General features: G+C 44.8%; 1 protein-coding gene and 1 long non-coding RNA gene across 2 annotated transcripts; one reads left to right on the plus strand and one right to left on the minus strand.

The window, feature by feature from the left end:
- Positions 1-793: 793 nt before the first annotated feature.
- LOC120645455 lies at positions 794-3,162 on the minus strand. Its single transcript, XM_039922237.1, has 5 exons — positions 2,616-3,162; positions 2,437-2,511; positions 1,264-2,184; positions 1,057-1,175; positions 794-958 (listed from the first exon to the last, which is right to left on the minus strand). Exons 1-5 carry the CDS (start codon positions 3,160-3,162, stop codon positions 794-796), a joined length of 1,827 nt encoding a protein of 608 aa, XP_039778171.1.
- Positions 3,163-11,226: 8,064 nt separating this feature from the next.
- On the plus strand, positions 11,227-12,168 carry LOC120646170. The gene is made up of 3 exons (XR_005664302.1): positions 11,227-11,336; positions 11,599-11,683; positions 12,027-12,168. It is a non-coding gene; the product is annotated as an uncharacterized LOC120646170 (long non-coding RNA).
- Positions 12,169-14,754: the final 2,586 nt, after the last annotated feature.

Consider the following 14,754-nt stretch of genomic DNA (forward strand, 5'->3'; position numbering starts at 1 on the left):
TAGTCGGATTCTAGGCGGTGACCCACTGCCTAGCGCCTAGGCGGGATTAATCGCGCCTAGGCGGTCCTTAGGCGTTTTTCTAGACGTTTTGCCAATTTAGGCAAAACTAATATGTATTATGTATACATAACAAAAAAATACTGAATATATAGGACTATAGCTATAGGTTACAGTAAATAAAAAAAAGGGTCACTTACCTGATTCCTTGGTGGCTTAGTCTTGCATGTTCCTAGCTTCTACAAACACACATTTGAATGATTTCAGCAAGCAGTTCATAAAAAAATAGAAAGCAGTAAGTTGTCACTTATCTGAATTAGTTCAGCCACCTCCCATCCATGAGGCATGAGCAGACCATATCAGCAGCAAGTAATTGCAAATTTCAAAGCACAAACAAGTGGATAGGACAGCAATACAAGTTCATGACACAATTTCTAAATAAAGGACATCACAAGCACAACACATAGTTCTTAGTTCTCACCCAAGGTTCTCACATCGCAAGTCACAAGCATAAATAAACGATAGCACAAGCACAAAAGAAGACACACAGTCACATGCCTGCAACCCGCAGTTCAATAGGACTCATAAATGTCATCCTCTTCTTCATCATATTCTTCTTCTTCAGACTCAACTCTTCTCCTTCATAGAGCTCCCTCAGTCTTGCACTTCTACGTCGCAAAAGCTGTTCTTCTGCTCTCGCTGCCTCTCCAATAACAGACCAAGGTACCCCTGTACCTTCCATCTCATCCTCATCTTCATCTCTAAAGACAACTAATACACAATCATCTCCATTCTCTTAGAGAAAACCTTGAGCTTCAGTTGTATCACTAGACAAGAGAACATCAGTGATTTTCTTTGACTTGATCTTTTCTCTCTTATTCATCAGCCTGTTGTTGAATTGAATATAGACCAACTTGTTGAGGCGGATTGTAGTAAGCCTATTTCTCTTCTTAGTATGTATCTATAAATTAAAAACAAGAGCATTTTCAGTTCTGCAATTTAATCATAATGCTGCTGAAATGTTCATAATAGAATAATAGATAGGTACTAGGTACTAACCCCTTCAAACCAACTCCAATTTCTTTCACAACCAGAAGAGCTTGATGTCAAAGATAAGATCCTTGTAGCCATGCTCTGTAAAGCTGGTGTTTCAGTTCCATAAAGCCGCCACCATGATGCTGAAATAAAACAAAAACACCTCTATTAGTTTTAAAAACAGCAAACAACCATGTTAGAAAACTGCAAACAGCCGATAATAACAAGTACCTCTACCTGGGTTGTAATCAAAGTTTTGAAAAGTCGTTGCAAGCTTCTTGTTAAATGGCCCTTCTCTACTTTGAAACTTTTTCAGTTCAATGTTGGCAGCCTGATCTTGCTTGTCCTCATCATGATAATAAAATTGCTCAACACAAGCTACAAATGCTTCTATTATTTTGGGCTCATCAAAGATTGATGGTTTACTATAGCTATAGTGTGGATTCAGCAAATAAGCTGTCAAATGCAATGGAGAATCAAGTCTTCCATCCATCTTCTTCTCAATAACAGCCATAACATCCTTGAATCGAGTCTCAACATTGCCAAAGGCCTCTTTGATCTCTCTCTTTGCCTTTAGCTGTTCTCCATAAACAAAACCCATGGATGGCTTGACATCCCCATCAACCAAACGGAGGACTTTGACCAATGGCTCAAAAACAGACAATGTTAGCTTCACATCCTTCCAAAATGTTGGACTCAATATAGTTGCTGTGGCCTCTTTTACTTTCTTTGATTTCACATCCTTTAATGAGTCCCACCTACTATGAACCACCATCTTCCTTAACTGGTCCTTCTTCTCTTGGATACTGTTCAAAGTGAGAAAGTATGAAGCAAATCTATTCACTCCTGGCCTCACTAACTCTCTTCCCTCTGTGAAGTATCTCAAGCACTCCAATGTTCTTGTGTGGCCATACACAAATATGATATATGCCTTTACTTGGTCAATCACTTTCTTGAACCGAGGCAAGTTGCCAATTCCTTGCAGCATCAAGTTGATTGTGTGAGCTGCACAAGAGGTCCAAAATATATGTGGTCTCTTCTCAAGCAATAGCTTCTTTGCTCCCATGTTGTTAGAGGCATTGTCAGTCACTACTTGCACCACATTTTCTGGACCAATGTCTTCAATTGCTTTGTCTACTAATTGTCCAATGCCTTCAATTGTCAGTCACTACTTCACTTGTGTGTGACATCTGACATCTCTTTTGAGCTGATGAAGGAGGTTCCTTCAGCACAATTAGTGCATATATTAATTGTGCTTCTCCTCTTCCTATCTGACCAAGCATCAGTCATAATAGAGCACCCATTTTTCATCTTCTCGGCTTCACGTTCCTGCAGCAAACTCTTGGTTCTTGCAAATTCTTCTTCCAGCAAACTCCCTCGCAGAGCATCTTGAGATGGAGATACAAGTCCTGGACCAAACTATCCATTGCTTCACACATTTGCTTGAACTCATCGTTACACATGCATTGAAAGGTATTGCTGCCAATGTTTAAAAAAGGAAGCCTAATTAGTGTTTAGTTCATGAATAACAGCAACAAATGAATTTTAAAATGTAAAAATAGCATAGTATACTAGCAATTTACCATGATTATAGGACCATCTTGCAATAAACTTATGCACCTCATGAACTCTTTCTTTCCACAGTTCCTTGTTCAGCTGTTGTTGCTTCAAAGAATCAGAATTGGTAGCTTTAGGATCAATAGCACGTGTCCATTTGTCAATTGGTCTTAATTTATGAGGCTGTGAACTTCCAACACAAGTGACTTCATCTGACTCTCCAACTCTAGATACATTAACTTCCTCTCTAAGTTCTAGCTCATGAACAGTCTTCTCCTCCCTCTTCCTCTTTGCATCTTCTAGTGCTTTCTTGCACTTCTCTTTAGCCTCCAGAGCTTGGGGTGTTCTAGCAGTGCATTTCTTCACATTCTTTCCAACATGGGCCAGATGCTCCTTCAACCTATAAATCTCTCCCCTCATCTCTTTGTCACAGAACTTGCACTTCACTTTGTCTTTGTTATTAGCATCAACAAGAATAGCATATTCCCATCCAACATCATCTGAATTCCTTTGCAGGAGATTCACTCCCTTTGTTTCAATTTCATGTGCTCTTGCAGCTTCTGATGTCGACATCCTATACAGTCAGGCACTCAGGCATCACAAAATTGAAAATACATGGGAGCGGGCGGCCATGGAGCAGGGGAGAGGAGCAGGGGAGCGGCCATGGAGAGGGGGAGCGGCCAAGGAGAAGGAGCAGGGGAGAGGAGCAGGGGAGGGAAGATGAGCAGGGATCAGGGAGGGAGCAGTCGGCGATGGAGATGAGAAACGAGAAAAGAAGGGAATAGGGTAGCAGCCAGCGGGGGAGCAAACTCACCTTGGGTGGCCCGTGGCTGGCAGGGAGGAGCAGCGTGCGCCGTCACCCGTCGGGATTCCAAGCGCGAGTCGAAGATGATCAGTGGCGACGACCTACACCGGCGGGAACGACCATCAGCGTCGCCTGACTGGTGGCGGCGGGGACGAGCAGCAGGGAGGAGTTCGACCGGTGGGTGTTGACGGCCCTTAAGTCCTAAAATCTGTCGTCAACTCCTGCAGCTTTTCATAGCATTTCTTCACCAAATTTAGTTGTAGGGCTTATTCTAATAAAGTTCCACGAGTTTTGGTGAATCATGGTATGCAGGCACCCACAGTTGAAATGCAAAGGAAAACACAAGTGAACGTAGAAGAAATGCACAAATGATCCAGTCCTGCGTTACACTTACAAGAAGGGCCCACAAACCATAGGAAATGGGCGCGCCAAGGCACATGCACCCATGGGATAAGACCAGGACCCACCTGCCAGCCAGCCAGAGGAAGGAGGGCCTGGGGGTGCCATCTGGGGCCGGCCGACCCCTAGGGTCGCCCGAACCTAGACGGACACCCGTCCAGGTGCGTCTTGGGGAGGAGTAGCGCCTACTCAACCTTGATTCTTTCCATATATGCATACGGCGGGAACCGACCTCCTCAAGCTATAAAAGGGGACCTCCCTTACCCCTCATTTCACACACCATCCAAAGGAGTAGAGTAGTGCCACATTGCAAAGGCGACGTGCTAGTTCGCTAGTGTTAGAATAAAGGAGAGTGAGGAGTAGTTCGGGGAAGCGCCGGGCCTGTCGGTGTTCTTCACCAAGCTTGTACCTCTACAGATACTGGTTTATTTTGGAGTAAAGTAAGTTAGTATTTGTGTTTCTCTATTCTTGCATAGTACTTATCTTTGAGTGAGATCAGTTCTCTTACTCGCAGGTTCGTCGCACTATCTTTGTATAGAGTGCCGTAGTTTGCTACGGGGTACCAGACGTAGTTAGACTACGGTAGTAATCAGTAGCATAGACGTGGTGTCTAGCCTAAGGGTTACCTTCATTTGCCTTATTTCCTATGGTATGTGAGGTAGTCCACAGGTGGTGACAGTCCTGTTGGTCCTTAGTAGCCCTCCACGTTCGGATATAGCGTAGAGCCGTTGGCTGGAGTCTCCTGATCATTTCAGGGGTAAGCCGGTGCCCGAAGCGAGTATCTAGCCCGAGAGATCGACCTTAACTCATCCTTAGTTTTACCTCAGGAATCCTCTCTATCCTCGCCACTTATCTTGGTGTGTCCTTGGACCTACTTAGTAAGAAATTAGTGCACACACGTTCCCTATGGATATGATACCCTTGAATTGTAACACCCTAATTCAAATTTTAGTATTTAATAATAAATTTAATTGGCTTTATTCAAATTTCTAAGGATTTTTGTGCTAGTCTTGCATTTAATCCAAATTTTGTTACTTAAATAATTAAAATTTTATCTTAGGTTAAATTTCATTGTTGCACCATGCTGGAGCATTGCTTTATTTGTTTGAGTGCTAGAGTGAATTCAAATTCAAATTTGAATTCATTTGGCTTGAGTTAGAGTTAGAAATAGAAATAGGAAATAGAGGAAGAAAAAGAAGAAGTGAATCCAACCCAGCAGCCCAGCAGAGCCCAATTTCCTTTTTCCTCTAGCGGCCCAACCCGGCCTCCTTCCCTTCTCTTCGGCCGGCCCAGAACCCAAACCCAGTTTGGCCCAACTCCTCCACACCAGGCCCGGTCCGACTTCCTCATCTTTCCCTTCCCGCGGCCTACCTCCTCCCCCGCTCGGCCCAGAGCCGCAGCACAGCAGCCCCCATTGCGCGGCCCGCGCTCAGCGGCCCACTCCCTCTCGCCTCAACCCACGTGACCCAGCAGTGCGCAGCCCACCCAGCACCCCCGCACGCGCGGCCCACGTAGAGGCCCAGCTCACCGCTCTACCGCACTCCGCGCTCAGCCGGGTCGCCCCTTCCCCTCGCTGCCAGCCGGGCCCACCCGTCAGCTCCGCCTTCCTCGCCGCGCAACTACCGCGCCGCGTCACCGTGATCCCCGGCGACCTTCCATGCCGAGCCCAGACCCCCGAGATCTCCGGCACATCTCCTTTAAACCAACCCGCGGACCCCCTGCATCCCTATCCACCACGCAGCGCCACCCAAAAAAACCCTAGCGCACCGCCTCGCCTCCGCTTGGAGCAGAGCCCCCGCGCCGCCGTGGACCGGCCGCCTTGAGTGGGCCGCTGAGCGCGTGGGCCGCTGAGCGCGGGCCGCGCAGTGGGGGCTGCTGTGCTGCGGCTCTGGGCCGAGCGGGGGAGGAGGTAGGCCGCGGGAAGGGAAAGAGGAGGAAGTCGGACCGGGCCTGGTGTGGAGGAGTTGGGCCAAACTGGGTTTGGGTTCTGGGCCGGCCGAAGAGAAGGGAAGGAGGCCGGGTTGGGCCGCTAGAGGGAAAAGGAAACTGGCCTCTGCTGGGCTGCTGGGTTGGATTCACTTCTACTTTTTCTTCCTCTATTTCCTATTTCTATTTCTAACTCAAACTCAAGCCAAATGAATTCAAATTTGAATTTGAATTCACTCTAGCACTCAAACAAATAAAGCAATGCTCCAGCATGATGCAACAACGAAATTTAACCTAAGATAAAATTTTAATTATTTAAGGAACAAAAATTGGATTAAATGCAAGACTAGCACAAAAATCCTTAAAAATTTGAATAAAGCCAATTAAATTTATTATTAAATACTGAAATTTGAATTAGGGTGTTACATGAATACTCACGGGTGAAAGCTACAACGGTATCCGTACGCTTGCGGATTTATTCGCATCGTTAAAATACCCAACAAGCTTCTGGCGCCGTTGCCGGGGACGGTTGCTGTATCTTTCTTCTTGCCTAGTCATCCTCGTATTTTATCTTTTAAAAAAATCATCTTTTCTTTTTCTTTTTATCTCCTTCTTCACCCCTTCTATCATGGAGCAGCCCTCTATCCTAAGCTTCTCTGCTCCTAAGGGCGAGCTCATTGAGCCACCACAATCCGAACACCCAATTCTTGCATCCAGCAATGAGCTCAGCCCTAAACTAATTGCATTGGTTCAGAAATCTTCCTTCTTTGGGTTAGACAGTGAAAACCCATACCATCATCTGCGGGAGTTTGAGCAAGTGTGTTCATGTTGTGCCATCGCAGGCATGTCACACGATACCTTCAAGTGGAAGTTGTTTCCCTTCTCTCTTGTTGAGAAGGCTAAACAATGGTACACATATACCGTAGGGAGCGTGAATGGAAGCTGGGATGAACTTAGAGACAAGTTTTGTCTTTCATTTTTCCCCCAGTCGCGTATCGTCGCACTACGAAGGGATATCCTCTGCTTTCAGCAGAATGAGAAGGAATCCATAGGTGCGGCTTGGGCCAAATTTTCTCTTCTTCTAATGTCTAGCCCTAACCTATCGATACCCGACCATGTGTTGCTTCAACATTTTTACATCGAGCTCGATACGGAATCTGCCTTTTACCTTGACGTTACTGCTGGAGGATCCTTTGCCCACAAGACTCCGTCCGAAGGTAGGAAAATGCTAGATCGTATCACCAAAAACACCTTCTTCGTAGCCAATTCTGAACCCTCCAAGGAAGAGATTCTAGTAGGTGAATCTGATCCTTCACCTTCTACAACTCTAGATTCAGCTCTAGAATCCTCTTCTGAACCACAAGTTCTGGAGGAATAAGAAATCCAACCTTCTAAGCTCCCTTTCAAGTTCGAGGATGATCTCTTCGAAGATTTTGGAAACACCTCAAACTATCCCTGCACGAGGAAACCACCGGTTCCCATCCCTTCCGCGGATCCTATAGAAGCCACCTTTCTGAGGGGAAATCTTAAGAAGCTAACAGCTATTATGGCCAATGAATGGTCAATGGAGGCGAAACTCTCACTGGAAGTTCTCCAGATCAACTCCCCTCTATCGACCATTCCTTGCACCATACGGGGAACCCCGGTAGACGTTCTCTATTGTCCCACTATCAAAGCCAACATCATCTCCAGTGAATGCGCGTTCCAACTCTTGGGAGATGAGCCGTTGGTTCAAACCAACAAAACCTTCCAGACTTCCTCTAGAAAAATCCTAGAAGGAATTGGGATTTTGAAGAACGTGACTGTTAAGCATGAAAACATCGACGTGATCCTTGATTTTCATGTCTTCGATGTCCAAGACTTCGATTTCATGATCGGGCACCCCACTGAGAAAATGCTAATGGAAGCTCCGACTCAAGGTAAGCTCGATGTCCGTCTAGGAAAGGAAACCTTTTCTGTCCAAATCTCTAGAGCCACAAACTCTGTGGGCGAACCTTCCCTTGAGTCTGAACCGATCATGGAGGTTACGGGAATTCTCCCTTTTGACTCACCAGAATCCCTCCTTGAAAAAGATGTTGAAAAGTTTATTGAGGAGGAGGATGATCCCACCGAACCCATAGACATATCCGAGTTTGAGTCTCGCACTAGACCCCTGATTGAGTTGAAACCTTTGCCCACAGGCCTCCATTACGCCTTTCTCCATGGTGATACCCAGTCTCCCATAATCATTAGTGACAAACTTTCAGAAGAAGAATTGGCGAGACTAATCACCGTCCTAGAGAAATATCGAGCCGTTCTGGGATATTCCCTCCACGACCTGAAGGGAGTTAGCCCAACTCTTTGTACCCATCGCATCCCCTTGGATCCAGATGTCACACCTTCTAGGGAACCTCAAAAAAGGTTGAACAATGCGATGAGGGAAGTCATAAAGAAGGTCTTGAAACTCCTACACGCCGGGGTTATCTACCCTGTGCCGTATAGTGAGTGGGTTAGTCCCGTTCAGGTAGTGCCTAAAAAGGGAGGGTTGACAGTTGTCCCTAATGAGAAGAATGAGTTGATCGCTCAACGTCTCCCTACTGGATGGAGGATGTGCATAGATTATAGAAAACTCTACAAGGCTACAAAGAAGGATCACTTCCCGCTGCCCTTCATTGATGAAATGCTGGAGTCGCTTGCAAACCATTCCTTCTTTTGTTTCCTTGATGGTTATTCCGGTTATCATCAAATCCCCATCTATCCCGATGACCAAAGTAAGACCACGTTCACACGCCCTTATGGAACGTACGCCTATCGTAGGATGTCGTTCGGGTTGTGTAATGCACCTGCTTCGTTTCAAAGGTGCATGATGTCTATTTTCTCGGACATGATTGAGCAGATCATGGAAGTTTTCATGGATGACTTCTCTGTCTATGGAAAAACCTTTGATCACTGCCTTGAGAATTTAGATAAGGTCTTACAACAATGCACAGAGAAACACTTGGTGCTTAATTGGGAAAAGTGCCATTTCATGGTCCGCGAGGGCATTGTCTTAGGGCACCATGTTCCTGAACATGGGATAGAGGTGGATCGAGCTAAGATTGAAGTTATTGAAAAGCTTCCACCTCCTATCAATATCAAGGGAGTCCGTAGCTTCCTAGGCCATGCTTGGTTCTACCGCCGTTTCATCAAAGATTTTTCTCACATCGCTAGACCCCTCACAAGCCTCTTAGCTAAGGATGCACCCTTTGACTTCACCGATGAGTGCCTCGCTGCCTTTCACACTCTCAAAAAGGCACTCATTTTAGCACCAATCATCCAGCCTCCAGATTGGACGCTGCCCTTCGAGATCATGTGTGATGCTAGTGACTACGCCGTAAGGGCCGTCCTCGGCCAGACTAAGGATCGGAAGCATCATGCAATCGCTTATGCTAGCAAGACTTTGACAGGAGCTCAACTAAAATATGCTACCACTAAAAAAGAGCTCCTTGCCGTTGTCTTTGCTATCGACAAGTTTAGATCTTACTTAGTTGGAGCAAAGATTGTTGTTTACACTGATCATGCTGCCTTGAAATATTTGCTCACTAAGAAAGAAGCTAAACCTCGCTTGATACGTTGGATCCTTCTACTCCAAGAATTTGATATTGAAATAAAAGATAAAAAGGGAGTAGAAAACTTTGTTGCATATCATTTGTTGCTTACGCATTTCACTAACATGCAGGAGCTACCGATAAATGACTTCCTCCAGGATGACATGCTCTTGAAAGTAACAGACATCACGCCCTGGTATGCAAATATTGTGAATTTTATGGTTGCAGGGTATGTACCACTAGGGGAAAACAAGAAGAAGTTGGTCTATGAAAGTAGATGCCACCTGTGGGATGATCCGTACCTCTACAGAGTTTGTGCTGATGGCTTACTAAGAAGATGTGTACCCACAGTCGAGGGAATGAGAATCAATGAGAAATGTCATGCGACACCATATGGGGGACACTATGGTGTATACCGTACTCAGGCCAAGATTTGGCAAAGCGGATTCTTTAGGCCAACCATGTATGAGGACACTAATGACTTCATTCGGAGATGCCAAAGATGCCAGCAGCATGGAGGAATTACTACACGAGATGCAATGCCCCTACAAAACAACCTCCAAATAGAACTATTTGACGTTTGGGGCATTGACTTTATGGGACCATTCCCAAAGTCCTATGACAGCGAATACATCTTGGTGGCAGTTGATTATGTGTCCAAGTGGGTAGATGATTATGTGTCCAAGTGGGTAGAAGCAATGCCATGCCGTGCTGTCGACTCCAAGCATGCTCGAAAGATGTTCCTTGAGATCATATTTCCACATTTTGTGACACCAAGGATGGTGATAAGTGACGGAGGGTCTCACTTCATTGATAAGACCTTCCGAAACTTTCTCAAAGAGCTTGGAGCAGAGCACAACATTGCAACTCCATATCACCCCCAAACCAATGGTCAGGCAGAAACATCAAATAGACAAATCAAGAACATTCTGCAAAAGACCGTACAATAGATGGAGAAATCATGGAAGATGAAGCTACCCGATGCGCTTTGGGCATATCGGACTGCCTACAAAACACCACTGGGCATGTCACCCTACCAGCTCTTATATGGTTAAACATGCCACCTGCCTGTCGAGCTGGAACACAGGGCACACTAGGCAATCCGGAAATTCAACATGGACTTTAAGAAAACCGGAATGCATAGGAAGCAGCAGTTATCAGAGCTGGAAGAATGGAGGGACAAAGCATACCACAGTGCCAAAATCTATAAGGAGAAGACAAAGAAGTGGCACGACAAAAGGATCAAACAAAAGGAGTTCGAGCCAGGAGATAAGGTATTGCTCTTTAATTCTAGGGTTAAGCTATTCGGACATGGGAAGCTATGAAGTAAATAGGAAGGACCATATACCGTCGTCAACGCCGCATCACATGGAGCAATCACTCTTCAAGATGACGAAGGTAAGACCTTTAAGGTAAACGGTCATCGTTTAAAAATCTTCCTAGAACCCGATAATAAAGAGTATGATGTGATCAACTTCATCGAAGAAACCTAGCCTTAAAATCAACTTCCAAAATAAAATAGGCTAGACAACCCTTATCTTTCTAGGCTCCTTTTTTTTTGCTTTGTTCCCTAATAAATTGCAGGCAAAAGAATAAGTGTTGGGGGGTTCTCCCAACCCCCAGATCATCTCACTACTAGAGAATTGGTCATTGCCAATGGGCTATCACCGCCGGTTTAACATGAACCGGTGGTGATGAGGTATCACTGCCGGGTCCAGAGTAGGTGGTCGTAGTGGCCGTTGGAACCGGCGGTGATGCTGATTATCACTGCCGGTTCGTGGTAGGAACCGTTGGTGACGTCCTGCGAGCATATCACCGCCGGTTTGTAACACAACTCGGCGGTGATATTAAGCATCACCAACTGTTCGTGTTTCGAACCAGCGGTGATAAGCCTGTACAGTACAAAACCCCAACCCCTCCTTCCTCCCACCACATTTCTTCTCCAACCCGACGGCCACACCTCTCTCCTCCATTGTTGCTGCCGGATTTTGCCGAAATTCTCATGAAACCTCACCATTCTTGATGTATTGGCTCCACCAACTTATTCTAAGGTTAGTAGCCATCAATTCATTGGCATTGTACCCATTTTCTTTGGATTAATCATGCATTTCGTGATGAATTGATCAACGAGGGCTTTTTTGTCCATTTTTGGATCATTTCTCATCATTGGGGCTTCTTTTTTTGTTGTTTGAGTGAACCAACTTGTGCTAGGTTTGTAGCTAGCAATCCCTTTGATTCATAGCCTTTATCTTAGGATTAGTCATTCATTTTGTGATGAATTGATCAAGGAGAGTCTCTTTTTCATCACTTTAGGATAATTTCTCATGAACACTCATCATGAAGTCATCATGGAGGCTCATTAAATTTTGAGGACTGGACTTCACATATTTGATTCAAGGTAAGAACTAGCTCTTTATGGTTAGATTGTTGTCATAATTGCGATGATTGTGATGTAAGGGGTCTTTCTTAATTAGTTTATAGGATATTTATTAATTGTGATGATCGAGATGTCAATGCTTTTTCTTAATTAATTTAGATGGCATTTCTTAGTTTTGATGATAAGGAACTTGACAAAAATTGAAGTAGATATTTTAATTATTGAAGTAAAGGCTCTTTCTTAATTGATTTAGATGGCCCTTAAAGTGTGATATTTGTTACGAAACTTGATAAACTGAAAATCTATGTGCTGAGATGATAATTTTACTAAATTCAGATTCTTGGATGTTTTATTGTGTGCATAGATGAATCGAGGTTGGATGTACGGTACAAAGGCTGGAAATTTGGAATTTGTCAACGGTGTGGACTCGTTTGTGCAGACTGCCAAGGCACACAAGAATCTACAAGATGATGGCTACATGTATTGCCCATGCATTGATTGCAAAAATCAGAAGCAGTTTGGCAATGTTGAGCAGATCCGCTTTCATCTATTATTTAGAGGTTTTATGCCCAACTACCAAGTTTGGAACAAGCACGGTGAGGTTGGTGAGACAATGCACTCCATCCATGAGGACATGCATGAAACAGTGGAGGAAACAACTAACCCAGAAATAGTAGAGGAAACCGGACATGAAAGCGTAAATGAAACCATGCAGGAAACATTAGTTGCTGATGATGTTGTGGATGCACTAGACCAGATGATACGTCATGGGGAACCGGATTTTCTTGACGAAAAGAATATGAAGAAGTTGGAGCAGATGAGGATAGATGCAAGAACACCACTTTACCCAAGTTGCAGCGTGTCTAAACTTGAAGCAAACTTGATGCTATTGGAGATGAAGTCTAGTAATGGTTTGTCAGACAAGGGATTTGATGATTTGTTAAGCTTATTGTAGAAGTTGCTGCCAAGCCCTAACGGGTTGCCTGAAAACACATACCAGGCGAAGCAAATGATTTGCCCAATGGGACTGGAGGTACAAAAGATCCATGCATGCCCTAAGGATTGCATCTTGTATCACGGCAAATATGAAGACTTGGATGCATGTCCAGTGTGCTCAGCTTCACGGTACAAATGTCCTGAATCGGCATTGTCAATGAAAGGTGACCGCAACAAATGACCACCTGCCAAGGTCGTCTGGTATTTTCCTATCATTCCTCATTTGAAACGGTTGTTTGCAAACGCGAAGACTGCCAAGCTGACGAGGTGGCATGCCAAAGATCGACTCGTTGATGGGAATCTCAGACACCCTGCAGATGGTTCACAGTGGAGAGCTATCAACTACAAATACAAGAATCGGTTTGCAAAGGAAATAAGAAACATAAGATTCGGTTTGAGTACGGATGGGATGTGTCCTTTTAACATGGTGAGTAGCAAACACAGTACGTGGCCTGTAACTCTTTGCATACACAATCTTCCTCCTTGGTCGTGTATGAAGTAGACCTACATCATGATGCCATTACTAATCCAAGGGCCAAAACAACCTGGAAATGATATCGATGTGTATTTGGAACCACTGGTGGATGATCTAATGAAGTTGTGGAACGATGGTGTCAAGGTGTGGGATGAGTACAAGCGAGAACACTTCACTCTGAAGGCAATGTTGTTTGTAACAATCACAGACCTTCCCGGCCTTGGTAGCTTAGCAGGCCAAGTAACGAAGGGTTACAAGGGATGTGTGGTTTGTTTGGATGATACCGACGCAAGATGGTTGAAGAATAGCAACAAAATGGTTTACATGGGTCATCGTAGGTTCCTTCCAAAGGCTCACCCATATCACCGGAACAAGAAATCCTTTGATGGTACAAGGGATGAACGTTTACCTCCCAAGTTTCTAGATGGGAAGGAGATATACAAGAAGGTTAGTAAACTAAGAGTTGTACTAGGAAAGGGCAAAGGAAGTGTACCCGCTCCAGCTGATTCGTTGTGGAAAAAAATTTCCTTGTTCTGGAGACTCCCTTATTGGCAGGACTTGATTGTTCGTCACGCACTTGATGGCATGCATCTAACTAAAAATGTTACCGAGAGCACACTCGGAACATTAATGGCCATGAAAGCTAAAGGAAAAGACTCACTTGAAACTCGACAGGACCTGCAAGATATGAATGTCAGAAGTGAGTTGCATCCAATTACTCAACATGATGGGAAGACGAAGCTTCCGGTTGCATCTTGGACCTTGGATAAAATTGAGAAAAGGAAAAATTTGTAGCTTCTTCCACGAACTCAAAGTGCCAACGAGCTACTCATCAAACATCAGAAGGCTTGCGAACATGAAGGAGTTAAAGTTCAACATGAGCTGTATGAAGGCCCATGACTGCCATGTCATTATGACACAGTTGCTCCCAGTTGCTCTGAGGGGCGTGCTTCCCGTGAAGGTCAGAGATCCGATCATAAAGTTGTGCTCATTCTTCAACACAATCTCACACAAGGTCATAGACCCAAACACACTTGGCAAACTGCAAGCAGACCTGATTCACACAATTAATCGGCTCGAGATGCATTTTCCACCAACTTTCTTTGATATATCGGTGCATCTTATCACTCACCTTGTTGCCCAGATAAAAGATCTTGGTCCAATCTTCTTGCATCAGATGTTTCCTTTCGAGAGGTTGATGAGTGTTCTAAGAAAATATGTTCGGAATAGATATCGTCCAGAAGGGTGCATGGTTAATGGATGGTCTACAGAGGAGGCAGTTGAGTTCTGCACATACTACCTGGATCTTAATAGAATGGGAGTTCCAGTATCTCGTCATGAGGGAAGGCTGGGGGGCAGAGGTATGATTGGTGAGCAATCGGTTCGTATCGATGACCTGGCTACTTTTAATCAGGCACATTTCACTGTTCTGCAACAGGCATCTGTAGTCTCACCTTATATTGATATCGCGGTAGGTCAGAAGCATGGCTCACAAAACAACATAAAGAGGAGTTTGGAAGCTGGTTACGACTTAAATTAGCAGGTGTCGATACCGGCAATGCTCAACTAGATCTTTTGGCCATCAGTCCATCTAGTACGGTCCTAAAGTTCCAAGGATATG

Source organism: Panicum virgatum, chromosome 8K, assembly GCF_016808335.1.
Source record: "Panicum virgatum strain AP13 chromosome 8K, P.virgatum_v5, whole genome shotgun sequence".
Lineage (NCBI taxonomy): Eukaryota > Viridiplantae > Streptophyta > Magnoliopsida > Poales > Poaceae > Panicum > Panicum virgatum.

Excerpts from the sequence above, each read along its gene's own strand:
- LOC120645455 (XM_039922237.1), bottom strand. The coding sequence starts at position 3,162 with ATGTCGACATCAGAAGCTGCAAGAGCACATGAAATTGAAACAAAGGGA. Across the intron at positions 2,512-2,615 it reads AAGATGGTCCTATAATCATG|CAATACCTTTCAATGCATGT; the intron begins GTAAATTGCTAG and ends AAACATTGGCAG. Across the intron at positions 1,176-1,263 it reads TGATTACAACCCAGGTAGAG|CATCATGGTGGCGGCTTTAT; the intron begins GTACTTGTTATT and ends GTTTTATTTCAG.